The sequence below is a fragment of the Nipponia nippon genome, unplaced genomic scaffold (assembly GCF_047370975.1).
Source record: "Nipponia nippon isolate SJK-2023a ecotype South Korea unplaced genomic scaffold, ASM4737097v1 scaffold_7, whole genome shotgun sequence".
Lineage (NCBI taxonomy): Eukaryota > Metazoa > Chordata > Aves > Pelecaniformes > Threskiornithidae > Nipponia > Nipponia nippon.
Window position 1 is genome coordinate 16591671 of NW_028262391.1, and position 26588 is coordinate 16618258.

General features: G+C 39.8%; 1 protein-coding gene across 2 annotated transcripts in view; it reads left to right on the forward strand.

Annotated features, from left to right (window-relative positions):
- The window catches only part of LOC104015746 (phospholipid scramblase family member 5), an 80221-nt gene extending 60028 nt beyond the window's left edge, over nucleotides 1-20193 (forward strand). The window contains exons 1-10 of one of the 2 annotated variants that reach the window (XM_087739598.1): nucleotides 3878-3925; nucleotides 6978-7236; nucleotides 7847-8071; nucleotides 10632-10780; nucleotides 15251-15293; nucleotides 16135-16355; nucleotides 17357-17518; nucleotides 18570-18731; nucleotides 19686-19764; nucleotides 19851-20193. In XM_087739598.1, coding sequence (XP_087595724.1) covers nucleotides 8059-8071; nucleotides 10632-10780; nucleotides 15251-15293; nucleotides 16135-16355; nucleotides 17357-17518; nucleotides 18570-18731; nucleotides 19686-19724 — 789 coding nt within the window. In that variant the 5' untranslated portion in view covers nucleotides 3878-3925; nucleotides 6978-7236; nucleotides 7847-8058 and the 3' untranslated portion in view covers nucleotides 19725-19764; nucleotides 19851-20193. Of the gene's footprint in view, nucleotides 1-3877; nucleotides 3926-6977; nucleotides 7237-7846; nucleotides 8072-10631; nucleotides 10781-15250; nucleotides 15294-16134; nucleotides 16356-17356; nucleotides 17519-18569; nucleotides 18732-19685; nucleotides 19765-19850 lie in introns of those variants that run through there. The other variant, XM_087739594.1, reaches the window with a different exon arrangement.
- Nucleotides 20194-26588: the final 6395 nt, after the last annotated feature.

The window sequence follows — 26588 nt, forward strand, 5'->3', positions numbered from 1 at the left end:
CTGCTGGTCTGAAATATATAAGCAAAATGTTGTTAAGATATACTGTTTAAAAAAGTTGTGCAGGTGTAACTTCCTAGTGTCCTCTTCCGCTGTGGTTTGTTTTACAGACAGTGCTAGGTCAAAGAAGCAGGCTGTCTTTACAGGATAAGTAGATCTGAAATTATGAGCATTTTCATCTATGCAGAAGTTTTCTCCTTAGCTTATTTTGCTAACCTCAGCCTTTGGCGGTTTGCTAATATTTTTCTTCTTTCCTTTTATTTCATGTAACATGGAATCTGCAAAGTGCTTTGCAGGAATCTAAAGTACAAATTTGTTGCTTCTGGGAATAAAAACAAATGGAAAAAACTTGCTGTGATTTTTCACTAGTAAGTGAACTGTGATAAAAGGAGAGAGGAACATAAAACAAACTTTGGAAAAAAGAATCAGTTTTTCAGATCTGCCTTGAGCACACTAATGAATTAGCGTGTCTATAAAAATGTGTGATTTGATCAGTAGCATAGCAGCCACTCAGTGACCACTGAATGGTCCAGGTAAACTGAGGCACAAAACACCTACTGTACAGCTTGGTGTTCCACATAAATTCCTAGAATTTTATTTGACCCAGTTGGGATGCTAATGGGTAACTGCTGTTGTGCAGGTTTGTTGGAAATTCAGCACTGGATAAGGATTTAAAAAAATCCATGTGTTGTCCCTATTGGTTATCAGTTTTGATAGTAGGAAATAATATGAAAAATGAAATTACCTGGTATCCTGCAAGAATTACTTTTCTTAGTGGGCCACTGCCATCTCTTTGATAGGTAGAATGTCTGAAATGCAATAAGTGCAAAACCAAAACATTTTCAAATTAAGACTAATAGTTGTGCTATAGTATCGGGTAGAATTTCTAAACGTTGCTACTAAATGTAGAAAACAAATTGGATTGAGATCCTTAATTCCTTTTATTATTTTTTTTAGGGGATGAAAAGCTTTATTAGAATTAAGCTCATCTGAAACTTATTATTCTTTCAGTATGCTAATTAATAGAGCAGGATCATGGATTTGTTAATTAAAATAAGATACCTCAGGGAAACTGAAATTAATTTTGATGTCCTAATAGAGTTACCATTATGTCATTAAATCTTGTGGATGTCTTATCCATTTCTCTTCTTTTTCTTCCCTCAAAAAGTGAAAAATGTTTTATTTGGTTTGAATTTAGAATTAGAATATCGAATGGTGACTTTCTGAAAGTGCAGAGGAGATCAGCTGATAATCTTGGCTGTAGCCCTCATGGGAGTGTCAGGCCTGCTCACCTCATGTGCTCTGAATGAGCACAAAACTGTTCACCTCTGGGTCGCTGGACCTGTGTTAGTAGGGATTAACTCGTAAACAGTCACTCCGGTAGCCTACTAGAGTAATTTAGTAATGTTGACTTATATTTTCCAGAGATGGAACTAGCAAATTTATTGCACCTTAATGAAACGTCTTTCATGGATGGATGGTGTCATCCGACAGCAAATACTGTGGTCAGCTGGGTATGTCCATGGTAGTGATTTAGTTTATGTAGAGTTTTTTAAGGGAATCTCCTGGTCATCCTCACTTGCTGTGCTTGAGTGTAGTTATGGAGCAGTCCTGGAGTGTGCAGACTGACTCCCGTTGGGTGGGACCAAATTGGAAGATGTGCTTCAGGAGCACACCAAGAGCCACCAACCATGCTCAACTAAAGAGCCACACTAGAGCCAAAGCAAAACCCAGAGCCACCAAGTGTGGGTGAGTTCTCAGTGCCTGACTTTTCTTTCTACAGGTCTACTGCTGTTGCACTTCACTGTTGGCTAATGTGGACATAGCTAGGGCTGTCCAGATCTTACTTAGTGCCTTGACAGGAGATCAGATTGTTGATGTGACTGTTGATACAAATGTTGATTTCAATTTAAGTCACTTTTACAGAAGGAAAAGCACCTAAAATATACTCAGTGTTTTCTGATACTCTGACTTTCCAGTACACTTTATTCCAATTTAGAAGTTTTTCAGTGTAGAGAAAGGGAAAAGGAGAGGTACGTATGTGAGAAGTTCAAGTTTCTCTTCTACAGCAAAGCACAATTGTTCTAATTATACTTAATGAATTTTTCAAGGCCAGCAAAGAAATTCTGCATTGTCATCGAGTGTTAATTGCATTTGCATCCAAAACTTGTGTCATTCAATGTACTAGAAGACAGAAATAATCTTATTAATATACCAGTGTATATTGTTTGAGTACTTTATCTCATTTTATCACTGGGTTAAATGGGTATAATTTCATTAGAGACCAGCACTAGATCTAATTGTTAGAGGCTGCTGAGCAGTTGCAGTTTGGTTAGTCTTGTGAAAGCTTATGACTTCCCAGGAAGAATGTCTACTGTTTGTTTTCAGCCTGAAAAGTGTTCAGAGGGATTTGGTTACATGTAAGGAAGGGCAAGATGCTATGCTCTTACCGTTGAGTCTGTGTTTAATTGAGTTGAGATAGTTTGTGAATTTCAGTAGAACTTGGCAAACAGTTTCAAGCCAAAATAAAAATAAAATCAGGTAAAATCCACTTCAGCTTCCCAAAATAGATTAAGCACAGTACTTTTTACTAAAGTAAGCAGAAAAGGGGCATAAAATGTCTTCGTTTCCAATACACAGTGAACAAAGCAAGTGAACAAGTCAAATACAAAGCATTGAACTTTGGTATCTCTGCCTCTGGAGTGTTCTTGCCACAGAGCTATAAAGTCATTCTCTCTCACACTCAAACCTAACGAATATTAAAGGATATTTACTTGGAGCAGAATAGCTTTCGCATAGACTTAAAAAAATTCCCTCAGAGTGCTCACTAATTAGGGTAAATTCACTCAGAGGTGAGAGACCAGTTTCAAAACTTCTTCATGACCAAAGAGAAGGTTTGGTACATGGTTTGGTGCAAGATGCATTCAAGTCTTGCCCAGTGCTCCTTTCTTGACTTATGTTTGCTTAAATCACTTTGGTCTGCTTACATAAATCAACCTTTTCATGGACACACTTCCTCTGCTTTTATCCTAAAACCTGTTTAAAATTATTCAAATTGAAATATTTGGAGCTGGGGTTGAATTCAGTATTTTGGACTAATCATTTCATGCAGCTGTTTCAGAACTGCTAGGAAACCAGAATGTGTGTGAGGCAGTGCTCTCCAGCAGTGCTCACAGGCTCTGAATGTGCTGTATTTTCATGAGAACAAGGTTTTATAGGTGATTTAAAAACCAACCACGCAAAATAAACCAAACCAACAAAACCCCACCCCCCAAAAAAAACCCCTAACAAAACAAAAAACCAAACACCCCCACCCCAAAAAAACCCAACCAACCAAAAATCTCCCAAAGCCTTCTTCTACTGTGTCAAAATTGGGTATGGAAGCTGGTTTATGAATTTCCAGTTGATTGCTGTGTTTTGCTGACATTTATATTTAGGCTCTGACTCATATCAATGCTTGCTGGGGGTAGTATTAAAATTTCTGATACATATTCAGTACCCATGTACCATTTCTAAATAAAAGTGCTGGAAAGGTCTCTTTCTTAAAATGATTGTGTAAGAAAAGATCAAGATTGCTATTTTGATCCCATTTCCCCCAGTTCAGTTAAATGCAAAATAAAGAGCAGATTGCTGAACAGTTTTTATTTTAAAGGTTGTATTTTTCTACTAATTCATGCACAACAGTCACCTTGTGGAATAGCTACAGTAAACCTACCGTTGACAGATAAATGAGAGAAGCCTGTTCCGCAGCGCCGTGTGCGATACGTGTGCTGTCAGCACAGGCACTTGACTGGCGAGCCAGCCGGTCAGCGCTGCCAATGCTGGGGTGCTGGCTGCAGTATTTCAATACGACTGCAGACGTCTTTGGAGGGGAGGAGTTACTGTAGACATGAGATGAAGCAAGACGCCTCACAAACCAAAGTTCAAGGTGAGATTTATACTAGATGGTAGCTGATTTAAGAAATTGAATTTTTTTTTTTTCCAGTGCAGAAAGCAATACTGGGTAAAAATCTGTAACTTGGAGCTTCTTATTACACAGGGTCACAGTCTGATACTTACGCTCGCGCTCAGCATTTCTCCCTGCGCTAAAGGCAAGTCTAGGAAAGGGAGGAAGGTTGTGTAATTTCCTACTAAAAAATGACAATAAGAATGCATGTTAATGCTGGTGAGAATTGATATTTTGAGGAAAGGAAATTTAAAAAGGAAATGGGCATTAGTGATCACTCCTCTTAGCAGCAGGGAAGCTCGGGCATTGCTCAGTGAGGTTTCAGGTGCATTTCATGCTGCCTGCATGTCTCCTTAGCCTGCCTGCTGGATGGCACTGTGCATCCCTGGCTGCTTGGACCTCAGTAAGGGCAGGTGGGGAGGAGCTGAGCTCTCTGCAAATGAGCTTGTCTAGACTGTGGGGACAAGGGGAGAGGCAGCTCTTGGTTACCTGGCGGAGCTGATAGCGATACAGTGGCGAAAGGGCAGTGTTGTCTTTTCCCTGCTGAGTACAAGGGCAAATATCTTGCACCAGGTTTATAGGGCGGTTTTCCGAGCAGCAGGGAGCAGGACAAGAAATCAAACAGCTTTTCCTAATACTTTGAATTTTGTTCCTGTCTCCTGTTTTTCTCTTGGTGCCTCTCATCTTTAGGGAAGGTGACTTTTGTGAAACCATTGCCGTACTCCGGCCGTGGTGCCTGTAGAAAATAGAAGAGTGATTAGGCTCCAGAAAAGCAGCACCTATGCTGAGCCATATGGTATCTTTGCTCTATTGATCCACCTGGTTGACTATCACTATATGCTTTCTTGAGTTAAAAAAAAAAAAAAAAAAAAAAAAAAATCTGTGTTTTGCCTCTGTGCTGGGTGGGACAATGATGTCTTAGTCCATGGATAGGTTTCCTACAGGCTGCAGTAGCTTGTGTAATAACCATTAACTGCAGTAATGTTTGTACAGCAGCTTAGCAGGGATGGATACCTGTGCTTTTGGAGAAGTGGTAGTTATAGAAAAGATGCAATGTAACTTTTCTTTAAGGTAAAAAGGAAGGTTCTAGATGTATAAACTCCTCTAGCCAAGCACTGCTTGCCCAGATCTGAATAGTCTCATTGATTTTAATGGATCCATGCTAACTTGTGCTTTCTGAGGATTTGCTCCTCAATTTTTATAAGCTTTACAGCATGGAATGGAACAAATATATTTTACAGGTAGAGGAAATATATGTGCGCACACTCAGTTTCTTTTTCTTTTCTTTTTTTTTTTTTCTTTTAAATACCTGTGAATGTGTTACAGATGTCCAGCACATTCATACAGAGGAAGGAAGTATACTCTATTTTATTGCTCAGACTCCTAATGATAGAGTAAATGTAGGCAGTGATCCCCCGGAGCCTTCTGCAAGAGGCAGAGGCAGCGAGCTCAGTGTCTTGGCAGAATTCCCCTTTGGGTGTTGCTGCTCTGCTTCCTGAGGTCTTTAAGACTTGGCTAGAAATAGTTGTACACAATTCTTTAAATGTTTGTCCTAATTTCTTGAGTAGTTTTTCCTGTGCATTTCTAAATAGCACCAAAGTATGGCTGCATTTGTGCCTGGATAAATATGATTAAGTCTTTCGTTCCTGAAGTCCTTAGTGAGGCTGCTTTTAATCATGGTTGGAGCAGATTTTGACCAATATGTGAGTATTTATTTTAAAAAAATAATTAAAAAAGCCAAAAAATTCAGATTAAAAAAATGATTAAATACATGGTTTTATTTGCAAGGACCTATGCCAATGCAAGACTACTCTTTACAAATCCTGCATAAGTCTATTGATATAACCTACTAAAATTATTGCTTCAAAATAAAACAATAAGAATAGGGTAAGAAGGGACATTTTAAAAGATATGGAAATTTGTGAGAGAAATGGAAAAACATAAAATGTACTTCAAGCCAAGTTTTAGTTCTTTCTATTACCTCTTTACCACAATTTTGTAAATAATGCCAGAAAATTAGTTCTTTGGGACAAAACAGCTTCAGGGAAATGTTTATTTCATGAGTGGCAAGATAGTGAATCCTGGCTCCTGCAGGCGGGTAGGACCTGCCTGTGCCACCATGGCGGCTCTTGCCCAGGAGCCTGTGCCATGGCACCAGCAGCTCCCAGTACCACCAGGCTGTCCTGTCCCACAGCCTGCAAACGCTGTCGGCATGACTGGGACTGGTCCCGTCTTACAGGTACTGGGTACAGCACAGACAGGCTGCATTGGTGTCCGTGTGTTCCTCCATGTCAGCAAGTGATCTGCTTGGACTTCTCAAAAATGTTTTTTAGATGTTTGAAATGTCGTCTTTCAGCATATATTTTTTTAGTGCATTTTGTCTTTTTTAGGTACCTTTCTTAATGTACTACATATGCTTCATCCATTGACAGAATTATTGGGATTTTTGTTTTGTTTGGTTGGTTTTCGGGGCACTGAAGTAAGTCTTTATTCATTTTTAAAGGTAGGTGGGTGCCATCTCATCTGAGTTTTCATGTCATTTTCAAAGCTAGGTTTACTATATTTATTCAGAGCTTTTCCTTTCCTTTATTCTTCCTTGCTTAGGCTTTGTGTCTGCCCTCCAGGTTAGATCCTCTGCTCCAAAGAAGCATGTCTTTGACGGGGAGAAAGGAAGCAAAAACTTTTAGTCATTCTTAATCTTTATTTCCAGTGATGTCAAACTTCTTCCCAGTCCAGAAGGATTTTTTTAGTGCCCATTTTTCAGCAACCAAAGTTTTTTCTGTGGGCTGCCTTCTCCCTTCACGTGGTGTTTCCAGGGGTGAGCACAGCAGGGACTGGCTGCTGGGTCGGGCTGCGCTGCACCGCACCCAGGGACTTCTCAAGCAGGCAATGATAAACACAGGGGAAGTTTTGCATAGCCAAATTTTTACATGTTCCATAGGTAGACCTGTGGCCTTTGCATGGACTAATATAGCTAACAAAAATCAGCTTCCATATAATTTTTTTAGAGGGATTTTCTGTATTCTTCCTTCAGAGATCCTCATCAGCATCTTCCTGAACTGCAAACTCTGGAATTAAATCTGCTTGGACATACTCCTACAGGCCATTTCAAATCAGTAGGACTTGCAGTAGCAGAGAGAACAGAAAATGGTCCCCAACACCTCACTCTGCTCTGCTGGGTTCTGTGCATAGGCTCTGCCATTTTTGCAGCCATGCATCATATCTGTCTGCAGATCGCATGTGCACAATGATCTCCATGGCGACTTGGGCACTTGAGGCAGAAATATGAGCTGGTAAGTCAAGGTTACTCTCCCTCCTCCTCCTCCTTTCCTCTCAGTGCAATGCAGGTGATTACATGTGCTACATTTTGGTATGGAGAGTGCTTGTCTGGAGCACAGCTCAGCCAATCTGTTTTAGTTCTCCAAATCCAGTTTAAACACTTCACATGAATCAGCAGAGTCCTGCAGAGAGGGGTGTGTGTGTGTGTGTGCGGGGGGTGGCGGTACCGGATCATTTTCTGGGTCTGGGTGCGGGCGTGACAGCCCTTGGAGGGGAGGCTGATGCTGTGCGGGTGGAATACAGTGAGAAATCCGAGGTAGCTTTTCCTGCTCTGTGCATGGGAAATGTTGACTGGGGGCTAGGTGTAGGGAAATGCAGGTAATTAGCTCCTCTGTCTTTACTGGATACCCTGAAGAAACGGAAACATAAATATTGAATTATAAAGATATGTTCTGAGACTACACAAATTCTACACATACGTTATAAAGCAGAATTTTAAGTCTAATGTGTTCAGTTAGCCAGTGGGTACATTGAAGTTTTGCCTCTTTGTATTCACAAAACACTTTTCCCTCTTTCCATTGGTGCAAATGACTTGAAATGAATAATGTTTTTCTTGTTTGTTAGCATCATCTCCCCCTGTTGTCCATTGACATAAAATGCAGTGTTCTGGAACATGAGAAAGGCAATACATTTCCTCCAGTTCTTTGTAAGCTGATACGAAGTAGACAGACACCTTCTGAAGTTTTGTGCATGCTGTGCTCTTTTTTCTTTGCTGCAACAAGAAAAGCCTTTTCTTTTAACCTGGCTTCCTTTGAAGAAGTAACTCAGGAAGCTTCATGGCCTCTCAAGGTAAGTGCATCTACAGTCTGTATTTTTAGATCATGTTTACAGAAAACTACAGTCTTGTACGTTTCCAGCAATCAGTAGTCTGATGAAATGAGAGTTTCAGGCTAAAACCACACCAGCCAAAGCACAGTTGTTTTGGCTTCCTTTAATTTTTCAGCATTCAAGAGGCTCCTAAGGAGACTAAAATCTATACTAGAATGTTATTTGAATAAAATACGTTACAAAATGTTAGCATCTGCATTCTATCAGAAAATGTAGCGTTTGTATCTTTGTGCTTAAACTTGTCGGTACAGAATGCGTGGGCAGGTACTGAGCCAAGGGTACCACTATTTTTGCACACTTCTTTACGTTCTATTCCACCTCAAAAATACCAAATCAGCAAATGCTTTTCACTTTCAAAACTGGCCAGAGTCCTGATAACCATGTAGGGAAAACAAATATCTGAAGAATAACTGGATTTAATCAGATTACTCCTATCTGGGTTCATTTTTGTCACGTATTGTCTTTTAGCAGCAGCCGGCTGGGTACTCAGGGCTATGGGCAAACATTGCAGCACGCTGATCTAACCAGCCTTCCAAATTCATTTTCTCCATGCTTTCAAATACTTAAACTAAGTAGAAGGACACAAATCTGTGTTTTGTAAACATGAATGCAACTCCACAGAGGTCACCCCGTTGTGACATACAGAGGCAGATGCTGGCCCAGGGAGTTTCAGCAATGTCTATTTGTGTTTGTCAAATGTTTACCCCTCTTTGCCCCCAAAATACTCAAGACATTCTGCATTTACAGTACTAAAAGATACACAGCAGCAAGCACGTTTTACAGCATTGTTGTACTCTTGCAATATATGTTTTTTTATTTTGCTTATCTTTAACCATATAAAAGAGATCTGGTTTTGTATATTTTTAATGCATAGTAATTAACAGAAGCAGCAAAATAGTCATGTTGTGTAATATGGTTTTTGTAATGAAGGAACTTGATAACATACTTTTTAGGAACAAGTAACGCTACAAATTCTGTTTGTACAGAATGCTCACTGTATTATACGGTAACTTCTAAGTTTTCCCATACCATAAATGAAATGGGAAACATTCACAAAAATAGACAAAGTGTCAGAGTAGCTCAGATTGTCATGAATATTTAATGTATTTACTGTTTGATTTTTGTATAGCTTAAAATTTGACAGGTAGAACTGCAATTTGTTGTCTTTTTTTCTCTTTATTATTCGAGAATAACACTAACACTCGGCCACTTCATGGCATTTCACAAAACAACGAGTTACGGCAGTAACAGAACCCTGTGAGGTAAAATGATGCAGAAGAGCATATAAAATATTTATTACCCAGTTATACATTTTTAAAAGCCAGCTACAAATTCAAAGGAGTTACTTCTTCTTCCTGTGGTCTCAGACTTTGAAAGAAAGCAGTGGCTGCAAAGACAAATTAAGATCAAAATATGATTAAACGATGAATCAGCCGCAGTGAGTTCAAATAATACTAAAGGATCTAATTTAAACCCACAACAGCAAAAGATAGCTTCAGACTTAGAGCCAAAACTCCTTCTGGACTTCAAACCCCATCATGCCTAAGTATTGTCACTTATTGAGACTAAAACGATCAGTTTGGGGACTGCTTTACTGCTGAAGCGCAGGGGCACAGCTTAATGTGAGGATTTGCCATTTATATGCGGAGAGCTTCAGCTTGCTCTTTCTTGTTCTGGCAGAGCCAATGTTACTGAAGGCTGTGGAAAGATGCTCGTAGTAAAACCAGTAGGAGTTTGTTGAGAATCAAATGGCTAAGGTGATCACTGAACTGTGGGAGATGTATGAAGGGGTGTGGGCATACAGGTGCCTGTAACAGTAAATACTCTCGTTACCTTCACAGCAGTAGGCAAAGTAACCATCACTGTGTCCTAAAGGACGTGTTTGCAATAGCAAACCAGAAAACATAGCGTAACGATATCTGATCTTTTCATTAAGATAATAATGAATAACACACTGTAAGAGGCTGTGTAGACTTTGGTACCAGGGTTGTAACATCCAGCTTGGGGAATCTGAGATCCCTGGAAAAGTTATCTCATTAAGAGAAAATATGTGTGCCCTCAGGATGCTAGAAAGCACCTTGCTGGAAGCAAGCCCTCAGGAGCTCGGTGTACATTAGCACGCAGGGCAGCTTGCAGGGAGCAGGGCTGAGCAGCCTATACTGAGGAGCTTGTGGCCACCCTAGGTGTGATTCCAGGCCAGCTCCCGCCTTGTCACACAGACTGAGTGCTCGCAAGCTGTCACAGCGGATTAGGTGCCCTCCAAGATCACATCTCCTAGTTTAGCTTCATCTACAGTGATTCCACTTTGCATACCCTTAAGACTGCTTTATAAAGTGAATCAGAGTGCTTGAGGTGTGGGACCATCAGGAGATTCATTTCAGATCCTCACTCCTGATCTGAACTAAAATGCTGGTATAGTCACAGGCAGAATGTGACATTATTTGTTCGTTTTGATCGAAGCAGCTAGGTGCTGTTTGCCCCTGTTCATTTCTGATTTTTTTTTTTTCTTCTTTTCCTGCAGAATCTCAGGGACAAACCAACCCAATCTTTAAGGATTACCTCCCTGGTTCTTCTGACCTTCCTGAACAGAATAAGCCTGTTGAACCAAGTCTCTGGAAGCAAACATCATGCACTCATAACTTGCCACCTGGTCTAGAGTGCCTGAACCAGGTCCTGAACCTTTCCAAATGTTAGAATTGTTTTGTTTTCCTTGTAGACTTCTTTGATACCTTGGGGGATGGGGTTCTTCGGGGTTTTTTCTTGGGGAGGGGCAGGTGGAAATAGAGAGGCTTTTTTGTTGTTTGATGTTACTATGAAATAAGGAGTGTAGGAATGACAAGCCCTTCCTTCATTGCTGCCATTCATTTTTATAGAAATCCACTTGTTGTGTATGCAGCTCTCCTTGCACCAAATCCATGGTTTTCTTCCCTCCAGGACTTTTTCTAGGTCATAGTATTACCCCTTTCATTGTCCCCCCAGTTTCCTTCCGGCTCCTTAAGAGCTTACCCTCAGGGAAATGGTTACCAAACTCCAGCTGGCCTCAAAAAGACTGAAACAGGCAGTGTGTGAAGGAATTGTCACCTCCTTATAACCTACCCTTTGAGGAACACAAAGGTCTTCTAAGCAAACTCCTTCTGCCAAGGACAGTGCTCTCCAGGTTAGAGGTAAGGCCCTGGGGGGCAGGCTCCCAAGGAGACAACTTTGTGAGCGTAAGCCTGGGTGGCTACAAACCCACACCCACTCTGCGTTGGGTCATGGGCAGGAAAGCGCTAGCGCCTGAGAGAGGGAAATGCCTGGAAATGGAAGTGGACGAGCAGGTCACAGGCAGGAGAAAGAAAGGGAATGCTAAAGTCTTCTCAGTCCTACTGCTAAATGTGTGGCTGTCCATCTTGGTCTATGAAACCTCTTGGCTCCTGGAACTCAGACGAATGACGGTCTGCAGCTCTGCTCCAGAAGTTTCACCTCTTCCTGCATTTTTTTACTGGGAGGGTAAAAAAGCTACTGCTTTGACACTGACTCCAGTTTGCATTTCGCATGTGGCTGGATTCTGCCGCTCTTATGTGCTGAGTAACACTTCATACACGCTGCCCGGTATGGGCAGGGACAGAATCAGGCCCCCAGTGTAGTCAGGTTGTGATTCTGATACACACACTTTTACTGTGCTTGTATTTTGGTGATGCTGTGAAATGTTTATTTCACTCAAGCTTTGTATTTTAGATATACATTTCTGGTAGTTTTGTACAGAAGCAGAAATTGAATGTATTTTATATTTGGAGCTAAGTTGCTTAGATAGCTAATGAAACTGGGAGATCCTTCAGAAACAATCTTTCATGTAGAGTTATGATTTTCATTTCGTGGTGCCCATGCACAAAATGATATGTGTTGTCAATTACATGAGCATTTGGTCACAGACTGGGAGAGCTACATTTTTTTAGTCTAAAAGTGATTGTGATAGTAAATACTTAGCAGGTTACATAGTCAGTCTCCTGTATGAACATGAATTATACCTCAGATTTACCCATACAATGTGGGTAAGCAAATTCTATTACTTCATTTTATAGAAGCTTTACATCTGACATAAAGACAAAAGAGCAAGTGGCTGTCAGAACTATAACTAGAACTCAAAACCTCATTCATGCTTGTTCTCGGCCCAATAACCATGTGTCTGCGCTGCAGCCCTTGCTAATTATTTTCAGTTTTCTCTGCAGTCTGAAAAGTGGAAGGCATGTGTGCAATGCTGATTATTGGCATATACCCACAGCTAGGGTTTCCATGCACTGCAGAACATTTTGGTGTGTGATGAAGTCTTACTGGTTGTGTGACTAATGAAACAAGCTCATACGGGATAGATTGCAGCAGACAGGGGATCCGACCAGCAGGGAGGGGGGCTGCCTGCAGAATGAATGTGGGATTCACAGCTGCCAGGGTGATCCCTTGGGATTTATCCTGATGGACTAAGAGATTTTCACCTAATGAAATTCTGAAATGAATAAAGATGTTTCTAGCAGAACTGGGAATTTTTGGTGCCATTGGGAAGACTGGAATGCTGTGTATCCTTCTGGTTGTGTGTGTATTGGGGAAAGGTGGGTCCAAATTGACATAGGCCCAGGCAGGTGCTACTGGAAGGACATGGGGCATAGAGAACCTGCTTTAAAACAAGACTGCAAGTGTTTCGTCTTTAGACTAACAAAATGCTACCGGAGAGGGAACTGTGACAGCTCTCACCCCTAGAAGAGTAAACAACCTGTGGGAAAAAGAGACGTTTAATTTATAGAATGATATTACCAGAAGAAAGACTGTACAGAAAGTGGTTGTGAATAAATACAGGATAAAAAATAGAAATGAGGTTCTGGGACTATCTCCAGCAGGAGCAGGGAAGATAGCTGGATAGATTTCAGAAAGCTGAATATATTTCTTAATAAGACCATGACGTGCTTGACTCTGAAACAAGGATCTAAATTTAGTGAAGCTGAGAGAGATCCCTACAGTCTTATTCTAAACAGCAACTCAAAGACACAGCATACAGTGTTGGATGAGAGGAAAAGAAAATATCTGTCATGTACGTTACGGCCAGACAGCGATATTTCACTCTGCAAATACACACCTGGAGTCAGGCAGGCTGAGGAGTGATTCACTCGGCAGCTCAAGGTGCACCAGAGAAGGGCAATAAACTGCTGCTGCCCTGGCAAACTGATACCATGCTTTCTATCATTATCACAAAAGTGGCACTCTTTAAACAATTTCCTACAGAACAGGTTACCCAAACCTCGTTATGATCTTCCAGATCACAGCCATAGTTTGAGGAATTGGCCAGTGCACATCACAAAAATCGAGGGAACCTGTGCCCGTAGCAGGAATAGACAGATGAGACCTCAGAGAATAATTTTCCAAGTAGCTCAATTGCATGTTATGCCACCATTCAGGCTTAACCAATTTTGTAAGAAGCTTCTTAGTTTATACTTGCTTAGAGTAATCAGATGTAAATTTACTGCCCACAAAACTGAATACTGAGAATTAGCTGTGTAGAAGGAATTTTAACACATCTGAGCACAAGAGGACTTTGACCCTTGCAAACCAAAGGGCTTTAGATGCTTTCAAATGCAAGTGCAGAATTCCCTTAATCCGCAAGTGCCCCAATAAAAGACGCATCAGAATAGCTGCCTTGCAGAAAGTGAAAGGCAAAACAAGCCTAACAAGTGGCACTGCCACGTTGTCTCAACATTGTTTATACATTGTTCACAATAAACCAATGCACAGAGCAAAATCACTCAAAGCTTTTAACAGTTTAGGCTCATTAATTTTCTTTTCCCTGTGAAAGTCTATGTGGGGCAAAGAAATCCATATTAAAATCAATACTAAAATATTAAAATAGCCCTACCATCTTTAACTTGTTTATTCTTTTTTCATCAGCAGAGAAATTCCCATGCACTCCAAGCATTCACATCTCTCATGAAATGTAAACAACAAACAGCAAATATTCTTGGGAGAAAAATTTTAAGTCCAAATATTTTTTATTATTTCAATTACTGGCATGCACATTTCGGAGATTAATGAAAGGGATAAAGAAGTTTCTCTTTTACCAGTTTTTCCTTGCAGCCTCAACTAGCTGCAGGAGATGACTAGAATTGACAAATGGCTGCAACAGTTTGAATATGTACCAGGCAAGATTTATCAATTGTAAAATATACAGACGCTGGAAAGCTGTGACATGCTGGTCTTAGAAGGTCGCTGTGTGCTTTCTGTCTGCAGCTGTGAGTAATGGCAAAATCCTGTGCCAAGCATCTGCCCATCAGGAATTTAAGGAAAAGAGATTAGCAAAGCCTAAACTATCACATAAAACAGGCATAAAAAGTCACATAAAACTGAAAGGTAGACTGAAATTAAGTCTTGCTGGTTTTATAATACTAATGACTGTTCTCTAAAAAAGAATAATGTCAGAGGGACAATAAGCACAGCAAAGCTGGGTATCATGGCAAACAGTTTTTCTCCTGCATTTGTAACCAGCTCACAGGGGAAGACAGTTTCAGCCAGCCGAGGGTTTCTCTGGGGAGCTGTTGTTTTGCTCATTCTGGCACCCTGGTGTGCCTGTTTGCCAGATTTAGGGTGCAGAACTCCTGCTGCCTGAGATCAGAGCATTAAAGCTTGTGTGTGCCGCCGTTGGCATCACCTGATAGCCCTGCTGGGCTGCTCCAGCGGGGCCCTTTGGGATGTGGCTACAGCACGTTTTGAGCTTGAGCCCAGACTGTTTCACTCCTGCACTACCATGGTGCCCAGCACTGATCTTAGCTCTGGGGTAAGGGGTTTCCCCTCTGCCAAGACCAGGAGTGAGGAACAGGAGTGAGAAGTCCTGCTTCTCACATACACCCTTCCGTTGCTGTTGTCTTCCTCGTTCTCCCAGCGAAGATTATTTTTCTTCAAATGTGTGGCTGAATTGCATGACCATAGCACACAACGGTCACACTCTTTAAGAGAGATGTCTAAAGTGTGACTTGAGATAGCCCTCAGGCACCCAACTCATGCACTTTTGGAAGGAAAGAAATCCTAATAACAGGGAGATGAGCAATAAAAATAGACAGGTGATCACTGACAGTCCCAGACTTTTCCAACACCCAGCATCTTGTTTATTTTTTTTTTAAACAGCTGGACCGGATAATTATTCATCAGCAAGTGGAGCTTCTTGAAGGTATGGTGCAATCCTTGTCACTCTTTAACTGTGCTGGTATATAGATGTTTCCAAAAGGCTTCCAAGTCGTGCCCCCAACTTGTTGAAATCATTGCGAAGCTTCCTGCTGACCTTGCATCAGGCCTGTAATGTGGTGTTAGTGTGGTGAAAGCTCACTTTCTTTTTGCCTGTTCTGCAGCAAACCAATGAGGAGGAAAAGATTACAGTGAGTAATCTCTACACCAGTCCTAAATTCTCTCTCGGACACCTTCCTCTCAAAGTTGTGAAAGTTTAACCATCTTTCCAATCCATGGAAAAATTTATTGTCTTTAACAATAATTAACATGCTATAAGAAACAAAGCCAATAAAGAAAGGAAGGTCAGCCGACACAAAATGAAGCATAAGTTTCTATTTACATAGTTCCTCAGAATTTCAAAGTACTGAAGAAGTATTAAGTTCTGCAAGTAAAACGTTTTTTAATGTATTTCTCCCATTCAAAATGTCTTCAGCCTGATTCTTGGATACCTTGCTGGGTGAAAGTTTTGTCACTGAAGTGGAACAGCCTCATATTGTCACTTTTCGCAGATGATAGAGTAAGAAAAAGTCCAGATCAAAACTCAGGATCTGAATTTTGTTTTGTGATATGTACTTCAGTGTACAGCAAATCAAAGTCTTTGAACTAAATGTTCCTTCAAGATACAGACCTGACATTATTGTTTCCTTATAACTGGATATTTTCTTTGTGTCATTATTTCAAAACCATTTTTTAAAGTCTCTGTTCCATAGATTTTTAGAATATATACTAATATACATACACTAACGTTATACTAGGGTAACGTTCTACTTGTTTTGCTTTATTAGCCATACTTGGCACAGAGACCTCCAGCAAATACGAGATAAAAAACCATTTGGGACAGAGAGTTTACTTCGCAGTAGAAGAAAACGATTGCTTTGATCGTAACTTGTGTTCACCTATAAGGTCTTTCACCATAAGGATTGCTGATAACACAGGCCGAGAAGTGATTACAGTGAACAGACCCTTGAGATGCAACAGCTGCTGGTTCCCCTGCTTCCTGCAAGAGGTGAGTGAATCCTAATTGCCTTTTGTCCGAGCATCTCACTGTATGTGCACAGCATTAATGAAGCCTCATGCGACCTCTGCGAGGATGGCAGGAAGGAATTCACACCAACCTCTCAGCCTGTGGGACTGTGTGGAGGCCTTCGTTTAGAAGTAAATATTGATAAATGAGGCCTTTCTAGGAGTTACATTCCCAGCATGCCTCCTCCCTTTCCTGGGGCCTTACTTTCCTGACATCCCAAATAAAGTTTTTGTGTCCGATGATACAGATGTCCCTCCAGCCAGGTAACACCCCAAAACACTGTTTGTGCTGGCACAGACTAGCATCTGTTAGTGCTACAGATGGAAATCACCCACTGTACTCCCGGAGCGTGAAGGATGGAAAATCCCTGGAGGCCATTAGTGTGTGTGGGTATGACTGGGAAGCAGCTCTCCGAGGAGGGGGATGCTGCGCTCCATGGCTCTGCCTCTTCAAGGCCATGTATCTCTGAGAAATTGCAGAACTTGGAAATAAGCTGCTTTCAGTGAAAAATGCAGATCCTATAGAGTATCGGATCTTTTCTCCTTATTTTTGATTCTCCTTTATTCAGACATCTTCCTCTTTTATGAAAATGTTTTATAGGGTAACTCATTTACCTACTTTCTCTGTACTGCATCAGGATTTAAAAAAAAGGTCCTTTGGTATCACAGCTACTGTATCAAAAAGCTTACTCACTGATTACAATAACAAAAACTTTTCACAGCATATGGCTTTTATCAAATCTTATATTATATGTAAGATGTTAGCTTCTGGTGCAGCTTTTGAGCTTCATATTGTCCACTATTTTTAAAAACACCATTAGACAGCCTTGTAATATCCAGTTCACAGTTTGGTAAAATTATATGTAATTATATTCAATAACTAAATATTTTGTCATTATATAAACAATACACTATTATGGACAAATATACTAATATAGAATTAGTTTATAAGATTTTTTTTTTTTGTTTTCTTTTGTTTGCTAGTTAGAAGTTCAGTCCCCACCTGGTACAATAGCTGGGTATGTTGTACAGAACTGGGACCCTTTTCTGCCGAAGTTTACTATACAGAATGAAAGTAAAGAAGATGTACTAAAAATAATTGGTCCATATGCAACTTGTGGCTGTTTTGAAGATGTTGACTTTGAGGTATGTTTCTTATGAGTGTTAAGAATTTTAAAGTTTTACTACTTCGAATAAATTTCTCACTCAAAAATCCTGTTATTCTACCCTTAAAAATATTATGTACGTTGCTATAATTATGGAACGGCAGTACAACAATGTGCATTGGAGCTCTTGACTTGTACACTCAGATTCCTACAGATGTTTTCTGGAAAGGAGTGACAATTCCTTCAAGGAAATAAACATGTCACTAAGTGAAGTCCTGGTCCTCTGCAGGCCATGAGGACTCAGCCATTGATTTTGATAGGCTCAGGGTTTCATCCCACGTGCATTCACTGTTACCTGATATGCGGTCCCTTGAAGCCTGTGGCATTGAATCTGCTGCCTTTATTACTCTCAGACTGAGAACTCTGGGCAGGATTACTGTCCAGTGCCTCTACGTCCATTTGACAACATTAATCAGGAGAAAAATAATTCTGATGAGCCACTGAGATATTTAAAGGATGAGAGGGAGTATGGGAGATGCTCGAAGAAACCCTGGACCAGTTTTCTGATGTGAACAAGGCACTTTGCCTTGGTTAAGGAATCATAAAAGAGCTTCTGTGTTGATCAACTCCTTAGCCAAATCAGAAGACTTCAGTGGGTACTGTCTGGACACCTTCCACTAGACCATGCAGATGGCTACATAATTGAGAACATATCTGCCAGTTGTAGGGGACAGTGGTCCACAGCAATGGTACTGCTGTGACTTGGAGCATATCAGAAACACAAGACAGGAAAAAAAAAATCATTGTGAAAGAAGAGCAAAAGTGGTAAAAATTTTCACAATTGCTTTCCTCCACTTTTCTGTCAGCTCTAAAGATGCTGATGTTTCCTAACTTGAGACCCTTTCTTTTGCACCACTCCTAAAGGCAAATCTGACACTAATAGAGCATCTTAATGACAAGAATAAAAGAAGAACCTGACAACTATAGCATACTCTGTGTGTCAGGGCATAGTCATTAATTCTGTGGAGATATAATCGGTGTGTAGTTCATTTATTTACATTTAGGTTTATTCCTGTTTTTTATTTGTGCAGGTAAAAGCTCTCAATGAGATGTCAACGATTGGCAAAATTTCCAAGTATTGGTCTGGATTTGTAAACAATGTCTTTACCAACACTGCCAACTTTGGGATCCAGATGCCTGTAGATCTTGATGTGAGAATTAAGGCAGTAATGATTGGTGCTTGTTTCCTCATTGTAAGTATGCAAAACGAAGAGGTAGACCTATAGAGGTGGGCAGACTGAGACCAAAGGGGCCTTTGCTATCAGCTGTGATCCTACAAAGGCGTAAGTGCAGTGGAAAGCCAAACCTGCTACCTAAAAGATAAGTTAATTGAAACCCTTTTAATTTTTATGGCTGCTTTTGGTTTTTTTTTATTATTTGCTGAGCATCTTTAGGTTCTTAACATTTTTGTTTATTAAACAGTTTAAATAGTATTCCACATGTTATTCAATATTTTGCATGGCAAGATCAAGTATCAACATACATGTCAAACCCACCAGACTCCCCCAAACCCCTTATCTGTTGTGTTTGAATGTATATATGAACCAAAACAAAAGTTATGTTATTTCTAACGGTAATTTCAAATGGTGAGTATCACTTCAATAGTTCTGTCGAGTGTTGCATAGAAGACCTTCAGGCCATACGAAATTTCCTACCATAATTCCCTTGTGAAGATAATCATAAGAGAATAATTACATGAAAAGGAGAATACTCACCGCTAGGGGTAAGGATGAAGCTAAGATGCAAGTTTTCTAGAATTACACATCGATATTTGCTGTGTATGTCTTTTGCCAACATTAATGCGTTAATATTAACATGCAATGGTTTCCAAATAATCTGCGATACTTATGTCAGAGAATATAAAACAAAAGGACAAAACTATTTAAGTTATTCACTGGAAAGTGTTTGCTTTAAAATAGCAACAACAATTCAGATATTTTGCTTTTATTAGGTTAGAAATGTAACTCTCACAACACTAAGATTTTTGGATTGTGTCCTCCAAAACTGCTGGTGCTCAGTGGCTGAGTAATAGAAAACTATTGATTAATCTAATTTCTTTATGTAAAAAAAGCCTACAAGTAAGACTTTTAATAGTAATTGTTGCATTTTTGTACCTTCCTTACTGTTCACGGTTTGTTTATTTGTAGGACTTGATGTTCTTTGAAAACTCTTTGGATGGATTATAACAAGATGACAGAAACAATAAAATATGCAGAATGTGTTTCAGTAAGTAAAAATGAAAATAAATTGATCTTCTTGCTTTGAAGACTTATATGTTAGATACTTTCTAATTCTTTTTCATTTTCTTCTAGAAATCCCTTGAGCTTTGGACATGATTTTGAACTGCGCAGATCCTTGTTCCTTATAGGAAAAGAAAGGGAGCTAATGATGATATTTATTAAAATATGTCTCGTGTAAATAATAATTTCCCACTTAAATTTTATGTGTGTTGTAGCTAAACACATACTTTTCACACAGAGCACTGTTGCTTTGGAACAGTGCTATTCTCTTCTTTCTCTTTTGATGTTCCTGCATGGGAAATCATGAGAGATTAGATGAAGGCTTGCAGCATCACTGATGAAAGTCTATGTTTAGAGAAGCCTTTGATGTTCTGCAAGTGCCGGTATCAGTTACTAACCACATGAGGGTGTGTTCTGGGGGTTTTGCTTTTTCATAATTTTAGAAGTAATTTTCTGATTTGTTATTTAATTAATAGTAACAAACTGAGATTGAAAGTAACAAATATAAAGACATCACCCGATGGGAAGTTCAAGAGGTTATCTGTTTCAGTGAGTTGAAAGAAGAGAAGTGATGTTTGCTTGTAAATTAATTTTATGGTAAAGATTTGTTTAATGAGTGGCAGCCAGAAATTAGGCTTTCAGTACAAGACCTGGGAACATAAGCTCCACTCAGAAAATCTGGTCTTCCACTGCTTTTATTGAATGCAGGCCATAAGGTTTGAGAGATGGTCCTTTATGTGCTAGAGGTGCACAAATCACTTCACATTTGAACTGTCTAATGTTAAGGATTCTTGTTCCCATCCACTCAAGACTTTCCTTAAAAGGTTTGTGCCTCTTAATAATATCTGGCAATTGATAACTTTTCAGTCAGCCTTGCCTGAGGCCACCCTAGAACAGAATTATTCTTTTCCTTTGGCAAGCTCAGGTATTTTCTATGATAGGACTATGCAATAGGAGCTTTTTCTGTTTCAGAAGGCAATTTTACACAGCCGTTCATTCCTGCAGTCACACCTCATCATACTGTTCCCAAACATTCCCACCAACATACACACACATATACAAGCTTCCTTTGTAGGAACATCCATGATATATATGCAAGATGTAAACGGAAAATTTTTTGTTGCAAAATATTTGCTGTATGAGCTTATGCCTCTCAAAAACTCCAATGAGTCCTCAAGAAGCAAACCATTGCCATACAATAGCGGTGGTAAAAACAACTGCTATCACAGTCACTAGTCAAGTTTCCAAGGGGAACATTTTACAAATCACCATGATTGCTGGATTTTTTTAGCATGAACTAGTAATTCAATTCTTGCAAATAACCAACACATCAACGGAAAGGAGAGGAGATAATGAATAATTCATAAAAATGAAAAAGAGCTAAATTTATCAGGTGATTAATTCTCAACAAATATTTAGACTAATTTTAAATTAATGTTCATGGATATGAATTCAAACACAGTGAAGTCAGGAAGTTGCAACTAATGTTCCCGTAGTGAAATTAACTCAGGAATGCTTATAGATTTAAACAGTATGTTTTAGATTATATACCACACTTAGGTATTTATACAGATTTACATATGTCTTGAAAATAATTGTGGTTAACAAGCTCTGACAATCATCATCTGTTAACCATTTCATTACTGGCTCTCGCTGTGACTCTTAGCAGTGCAATCAGGCTGCGATCCGCAGAAGTTAACGAACTCACGGGGAGCTATTCCTGCCACCTTTCCCAGGAGTCAGCGCCCTGTGCAGTACCTGTGAGCTTCGTGGGCAAGAAGCTCCCTCGTGTGGAAATTTGCAGTTTTGCAGAAGAATACAGCTCACTGATGCCAATTTGCTATTCTCACTAGTTTCACGTTGGTGTTATTCTAGTAAATTCGGTCCTTTCACTCCTGATTTACTCTAATGCAAATTGAGAGACAGACAGGCTTTTATATTAATTTATCTCTTTAAATCCTTTTGCTATTTTAGACAGAAGTGACTACTGTTGTAGCCCCCAGTCTTGGGTCTCATGCAAAACCACGTCCTTGCACTGTCGTTGAGTTGTGTGTGTCTGAACGCCCAGTGGAATGCAGCGCCAGGTGAGAGCAGCAGGCTCCCCTGCTATCTGCCACTCTTCCTCTGTAATTTCCAGCCTTCTTGTGACCCTTAGCAAGTCAAAAACATCTTTGAAGCAAATGTGTCCAACCACCATTGAAGTTAATACAAAATAGGGTCTTATTTGCCTGCAGGGCTGAATTTGGCTGTGAGTGTCCATGTATATATATACACACACACACATATATATACACCTTGTAGGTAAGCCATAAATGCATTTTTTTATATATTGCAACCAGACAGTAGTACTGTATTTCTTGCACTTAGTGACTCTGTTGCTGTTTAGTGTGTTAGTACAACTTTTTTTTTTTTAAGTGTAATGCTTGCACACCTGTATGAGTATGTTTGAATGCCTCTGTTTATACTCAGCAGCAGCTTCTGGGACATACAGGAGCAGGTTCCAGTCCCTGGATAAAACAAGGCACTGGGGCTGGGATAGGTCTTGCTGGCTAGAACTTCGCAGCAGCCTGCTTGACCTTGATCCCACCCTTCAGCATCCTGGTAGAAATTCAGTGCCGATGCCAGCACTTTTTCAACTGGAAGCTCCTTCATCTAAACCACAGCTGCCGTATGAGGGCAGGTATTTATCCTCAGCAAGGATGATGGAGTTCTGTGTGATATTACTAAAGGAAAGCTAATGTGTACTAAGATTTTTAAAACCTGCAGCTCTAACTAGTAAATTTTTCTTATTAATAGCAATGGGGTTTACATTATGGGAGCTACATATGCTCTTTACAAATCTCACCTTTCACAATTCCCCCATGGGCTAGGCATGCCTCTCCGAAGGAGAATTCAGTATTCCCCAAAGGGGGGCAGATACTCTCTAAAGCAGATTCATGTCCTGAACATCTTCTAGAAACAAACATGATTGTTCTAATGAAACAGAAATTTTTCTTAATCCAGCCAAGCAAGTAGTTTCACACTTAATCACTAGCCAAATTGTAAAGCTGTGTAGTACATAATTCTTGTGTTCAGTAGATGGCAGCAACAGTTCATTATTACAATATTTATCTTTCCACACATCACAAGCTGTACCCAGGATGCTGATTAAAGATCAACACACCTTTAACCTCTAATTGATTTCTACCCTAACTGGAAGATTTTATTTTCTTTGTCTGATATTAAACCTTTGCCACATGATGCTGGGTTATCTTTATTAACTGCAACTTACAGCTGAATTATTGGTGACTGATATTTTATGAGATCTCGTAGACGCATGGACAGAATCCAGTCTACCACAAAGTGAGCTCTTCTGGTCAGCCCAGGACCTATTTTTTGCACCTGGAACATCTCTCCAGCTTCCACAGGTGAACAGAGGAGAAGCCTGAGCCCCAGGACATTCCCCACCTTCTGCAGACACAGAGGAAGTGCTGTGTCTAAAGGAGATTGCTTTGCGGTGGGTTCCCTAGAAATGTGGAAGGTTTCTATGGGTAAATAACTTTTCCTCCATGTCACGTCATCATGGTCCATCACTATGTGCTCTCCTGGGGCAGAGGGATGGAAACCCTCTGTAGTGCCACAAACCCAGATGACACCACTACCTGGAAAGGAGCTGGTTTGTCCATGGGAAGGTCAACCACTTTTTGTAAGAGAGTGGCAATACAGCATCTCTGTAAGTTCTGAGATCTTTTGGTCATCTAATAATTTGGTGGATGCAAAAGTACTTCTCATTGTAGACTTTGATGTGCGTATTGAAAAAAATCTCTTTTTGTTTCAATTGGCTTATTTGTTTTAGGATTAGACAAACCTAGAAATGATCCAAAATACACATTTTTCTAATGGAGTTGTCTAAGTGGTTCCTGCTTGGGAAAAAAAATATATGCAGTTTCCTCCTCCTGACTCTCTTCTTAGTTGTATTGATTTCTTTTCAATTAGAATGGTATGTTCTACATTAGAATGATACATACTAGTTTAATTCAAAGGCCAACTTTAGGTTTTTAAATGTGTTTTTTTTTCTTCCCTAAGAATGGCTCCCTTAGGGGGCAAAAAAGACTTTAGTTCCTTAGGGGAAATTATCCCATACCCTGTGAAAGGAGATTTGTAGTTTACTTTTTTTTTTTTTTTTCTGGAATCCTAGATGTTTTTCTAAACTCAATCCCTCCTAGGAATAGCTTCCTTAATGCTAAATCGTTATTGAAGTACTCTATTAGCACCTGCCACGAGACAACCATTTACTCATGATTTGTCAGCATTTTATCACTTCTTCAAAATGAAGTCAACAAAACAATTTTTAAGAGACTAATACCTACTTTTTGCAGTGAGACAGTCCAGGCCAGATACAACTTTCTGTTCTCTTTCTGTACTTGTTATGCTTACAAAAGCCCACTAACCTTTTACAAAAGAAAGGTCAGAAGGATAGAGACTGATGTGTGCCCAGTGACTTGCCCCCAAAGCGCGTTCACTCCTTTATCCCAAACAACAGTGAATTCTTGCCACTGTGAAAAGGAGACCTGCGGGTAACCTCACATTGTTGTTTATCTCCTAGATTGCCATTGAAAATTCATCTCAGTTCACAATCAGATCTTATTCTCTAGTCTCTCTTTGCAAAAACTTCTCGCCCCTATTCTCACTTTCATTCTCTTCTGGCAAAGGAGTATAAACATAGTTATTACAGCATTCCTTCAGGAATTAGAGTCCTGACCTCATCTGCCTTGATACCCAGCAGACCTACTTGAAAGCTACAGATTTCATATTAAACCTTCTGTATTAATGTACACAGGACTATTGAATCTAATGAACCTCAGGTCTCACTGATTATTGAAAACGCACGCAGTGAAGTTCAAGTTGATGGACTATGCTTCCAGTACGGAGTCCTGGGATCAGCTGTGGAGCCATGCAGCACTGATACTTACATGGCTGTTTTGTCAGTCTTGGTTTTGAAATAAATTTACTTTACTGTATTGCATGGATTAAATCTCCTTCATTTAACATCCTCATTCACAAGGAATAAATAAGTTAGGCAATAAATAAGTTAGGCAATCTTGTATAGATCCAAATTCAGTGCTTTCACAGGCTGCAAGTTCAGTTCTGTGTACTACTTGTTGCAAGGGCTCTGGCACAGAATAGCTCCTAAAATCTGGATGTTGGCAAGCATGGAGACTGCTCAAATGCTTAAAGATAAGTGAGTACTTTGTGTGCTCTTATTTCTAAAGAATCCAGCACCTCCCATGTTTGATCCTCAAACAACTATGTAATAAAAAACGTTGATGAGAACTTCTGAGTTCTCGTATAAAATCCTAATTGGGAGGAAAGTCCCCGTTTACTTGAGTGACCTTGTTAACTCTGCTTGTTTTTTATCTAAAGTAAGAGTACTTTCTGGTAAAGGTTGATGGATTAGGCTTAGCATACAAAAAAATAAAATCGTATTGTGGAAAAACGCAGAAGAGAACCAAGAACCACAGGGTGGCACCATGAGAGCTGCGCTGCCTCACAGCCATCCCAGGGCCGAGGCATCCTCTTCTCCACCGCTTACAGGGAAAGTTGCACTTGGGGTACGCGTGGCTGGAAAACAGGGAAGCACACACCACGCATTTTCCATCTTTAGGTTTCTATAGGCCAGTCATAGCATCTCTAATAATGTTTTTATTCTGGCAACTGGGTGAGTATTGAGGGAAAATTCTTCCTGTAAGTAATTTCGACAGGACTTGTCAGCCTGATATGCTTTTTCACTTTAAAATATTAATTTGAGGGACTTTTTTGGTCTGTGCCAACAACGTTAGCTAAGCTCTCTATTTACATTACTGATTTTTTTGTATTAAAAAAACCCCAACATAGAACAACAAAATCCTGCAACCTACTGTTGGCAGCCACTGCTGTCTCTAGAAATGCTTGTTTCTACCTAGAAGTGACCCTGGACATTTGTTGTTGTTTTTGTTTCAGATGAGCATGTTCAGGGAAAGAAAATGTCTTGGAGCATGTGTCAAGGTCCCATATCGCTTTGTAAGTCTTTTCTTAGTTGTTTATGGATTGCTTGCAGAAACTTGGGGAATTTTTGGACAAGGCTAATGACTATTATGTTATCTGTGTGTTATTTTTAGACCCATGAAGAGTTATATTTTGCTCTCAGAAATCATTTTGGGAAGCTGTCTTTAGTAATAATGCCCCTACATACCAGTCAGCACCAAAATAAGAAATGCAGCCTGAGATCAAAATAACGATCACTGCTACAAATCCCTCGTATGGTTCACACTTTTCTAGAATTCAAATGAAAGTTTTGAGCATTTTTTTAATCATTTCTGGGTGTCATGAAGAACCCAAAGTGTCAAAATACTGTTTTATTTAAAAAAGAAAAATTCTATTTGCTTTGCAAATTCAGGGGAGATATTTTGGCTATTATATAGGATAGTTTGTTGAGTGTATGTGATAGGAGTAAAAAAGATGATTTCTAAAAAAATTGTTTATTTATTTATTTATTTTAGCTTATCTTCTATCTCTAGTTCCATGTAGTTGTAGATTAAGGCTCAGAGCACTTGGGAACTCAGTAAAAGCCACAAGCGATGCTTTCTCTATCTTTCAGCATCACCCAGCACCAGTCAGGGCAGCAACACCACACCTGGAACCATAAGTTTCCCTTGAAAATAAGGCTAGGGTTAGATAAGCCCTTACTGTTTGTGATTCAAGGTAATTTTTAAAATGTCAGTATTTAAATCAAGAACTAGATGTGCGTTTTAAACTCCTTAGAGTTTGGGACAGTTTTGATTTGATAAATAT